Source organism: Octopus bimaculoides, chromosome 28 (genome assembly GCF_001194135.2).
Source record: "Octopus bimaculoides isolate UCB-OBI-ISO-001 chromosome 28, ASM119413v2, whole genome shotgun sequence".
NCBI classification, from domain to species: Eukaryota; Metazoa; Mollusca; class Cephalopoda; order Octopoda; family Octopodidae; genus Octopus; species Octopus bimaculoides.
The window spans coordinates 18561397-18563896 of NC_069008.1; the positions used below are offsets into that span (position 1 = coordinate 18561397).

A 2500-nucleotide genomic window follows, 5' to 3' on the forward strand; every position below is an offset into this window, starting at 1 on the left:
ATATATATATGTGTGTATACATACCGCCACACACACACACACATGTGTGTGTGTGTGTATATATATATTTATATTTATTTATCGACAGTTGTGTGTAATTATATATATATATGTATATAAAATATTTCGTTGGACCACATTCCAGTCACATTTCAGCAGAAAAGGAGCTGTGCGTGTGCGTGTGCGTTCGTGTGTACGTATTACATTATATTATACGATATTATATATTCTTCTTTCGACTCCCCAACCATTTCTTCTCTCGGCATCTCTCAGGCTGTTGCTGCTGCCATTACAACACATTGCCTTCCTCCCCCTCTCCCTCTTACTGCTCCTTTTGCCACTCTCTTTACATCTCGCCTCTCTTTCTTCACCCTCCTCTCTCAATGTCTCCTTACCTCTCTACATTTCAGTTTTCTAGTCTACCGTCTACTACGTTTCTTTCGTCCTCTCTGCAACTTCCTCTCTCTCTCTCTCTCTCTCTCTCACTATTGACCTCTCTTTATGTCTTTGCCTTTCCTTCCACACAATCAATTCTGACTACTCATGTTCCTCCTCTTTTCCCTCCCTTTACAATCTAACCGTTTTCCCCACTCCCTCACACTATCTCTCCCTTATTTACTTCCTTTCTTTTTACCTTCTACTCTCTATTATTTTCGCATACCCTCCCACTACTTCCTTCACTTGCTACTATGTTTTCCTCTCTGTTTACTCATACTTTTTGTCTCTTCCTTCCTCGTATTCAAATTCTTACTCTCTCTTTCCTCCCCCCTCTTTTACATTCCTTTACTTTCTTTTCCTTCCTCCCCTTCCCATTCTGCCGTTCCTCTCACTCTTCCTCATTCTTCCGCTGTTGCGGAACTACACACATCGAAGCACTGCTTTCAACATTATATAATAGTCCGTGCGCCAAATTAATCCGGTTGCCCACTTACATTTTTGACCCTTTATCGATCATACGGAATCAAACTTTTCCACTCTGAAATCTTTTTCAAAGCAGCAAAGAGATCTGCTCCCGTGTTGGGGTTTCAGTTCGGCCCCTAAACCACTTATTTATGCTCCCGTTGTGTATGTGTGTGTGTGTGTGTGTGAGTGAGTGTGTATGTGTAGCGGATGACTACATAATGTATCAGTGATGTTGTGAGTCCCGTGCCAGAACCTCCCGGACTTTATTTACCTCAAACACCACCAACATTATTATTGTTGTTGTTGTTACAGTTGTTGTTGTTATTGTGGTGGTCGTTGTTGGAGCGATCAACACATTAAAGCCACAGGCTCACCTCACTACATCTCCACACACACACAGCTCTGTGTGTGTGTGTGTGTATGTTTCTACCAAGGACTCTTACCGCCTCAACCACCACCAATTCTACCATCACCACCACCACGGCTCGCTGATCGATTCCCTTGGAACATCGACCCCCCTTTTTTTTTTTGACCTGTTTTGGTCTCTTTATCTGACCCCTTACTTCTGGCTATTTTACACGGGACCACCAGCAGGCGCCGGCCATGGGCAATGCAGCGACGGCAAAGAAAGGGGATCCAGCCGAAAACGGTAGGTGTCCGCTGGGGATCGAAACCTTCACCCACTTTCTACTAAATATCTCTCATCAGCTTCCTCTATCCTTTCCACACATTGCCACATCGATTTCCAACCCCGGATCTTCTTCCTTGCATCTCACTTCACACACACACACACACACGTTTATATACACTCCTTATGTATTTGCTTCGAAAGACTTGGCCATATTTACGCAAATTAATACATTTATATATACATTTTGAGTGTAAGTGTATAATATACTATACGTTATATGTCTTATATACACATCGCCTGATTACTTGCAACGTAATATATATATATATATATATATGTGTGTGTGTGTATATATATATATATATATATATACACACACACATTCTTCCACACAAGCTGAGATGATGTATAATTTACTGTGATATATAAATCGCGGATAAGAAGCCGACCTTTCACTATGTGGCCTTAATTTGGAGATTAATTAACAATTTGTGAGAACATTTGTTGAGCTGTTTTTGGGGAAAAATACATCGTTAGGACTAATTAGTGTATATCGTGGGCCCAAATTCTGTGTATGTATATATGGGTGTGTTTATATATGTATATATATGCTAGTGTTGTGTGTGTCCTTAGCCATATTTGCACAAACATATGTGTTCAGTATCTGGATAAATGTGTATACACACACACACACATATACATATATGTATGTATATTTATATAGGAATATGTGTATGTATGTATATACAAATATGAGTGTGTGCATGTATATATTATTTACATGTGTGTTCTTTTAACCGTTAAACTCAGAACCATATGTGTTTGTGTGTGTGTGTGTGTAAGTTTATGTAATTATCTGCTTAAAATGCCTGTGTATATACTTGTGTAATTATACTGAGTGTGTGTGTGTGTGTGTGTGTGTGTGTGCACATCGTATTTTCTGTTTGTCAGTCTTCTGGGAAATTA

The 2500-nt window shown here is 39.8% G+C and overlaps 1 protein-coding gene across 8 annotated transcripts in view; it reads left to right on the top strand.

Moving 5' to 3' along the window:
- Positions 1-2500, top strand: part of LOC106874074 (cAMP-dependent protein kinase catalytic subunit 1) — a 123852-nt gene that overhangs the window by 56837 nt on the left and 64515 nt on the right. For 2 of the 8 annotated variants that reach the window (XM_014921665.2, XM_014921668.2), the window contains exon 1: positions 841-1552. The exons of 5 other annotated variants lie outside the window; for them this stretch is intronic. In XM_014921665.2, coding sequence (XP_014777151.1) covers positions 1507-1552 — 46 coding nt within the window. In that variant the 5' untranslated portion in view covers positions 841-1506. Of the gene's footprint in view, positions 1-840; positions 1553-2500 lie in introns of those variants that run through there. One more of the 8 variants, XM_014921667.2, reaches the window with a different exon arrangement.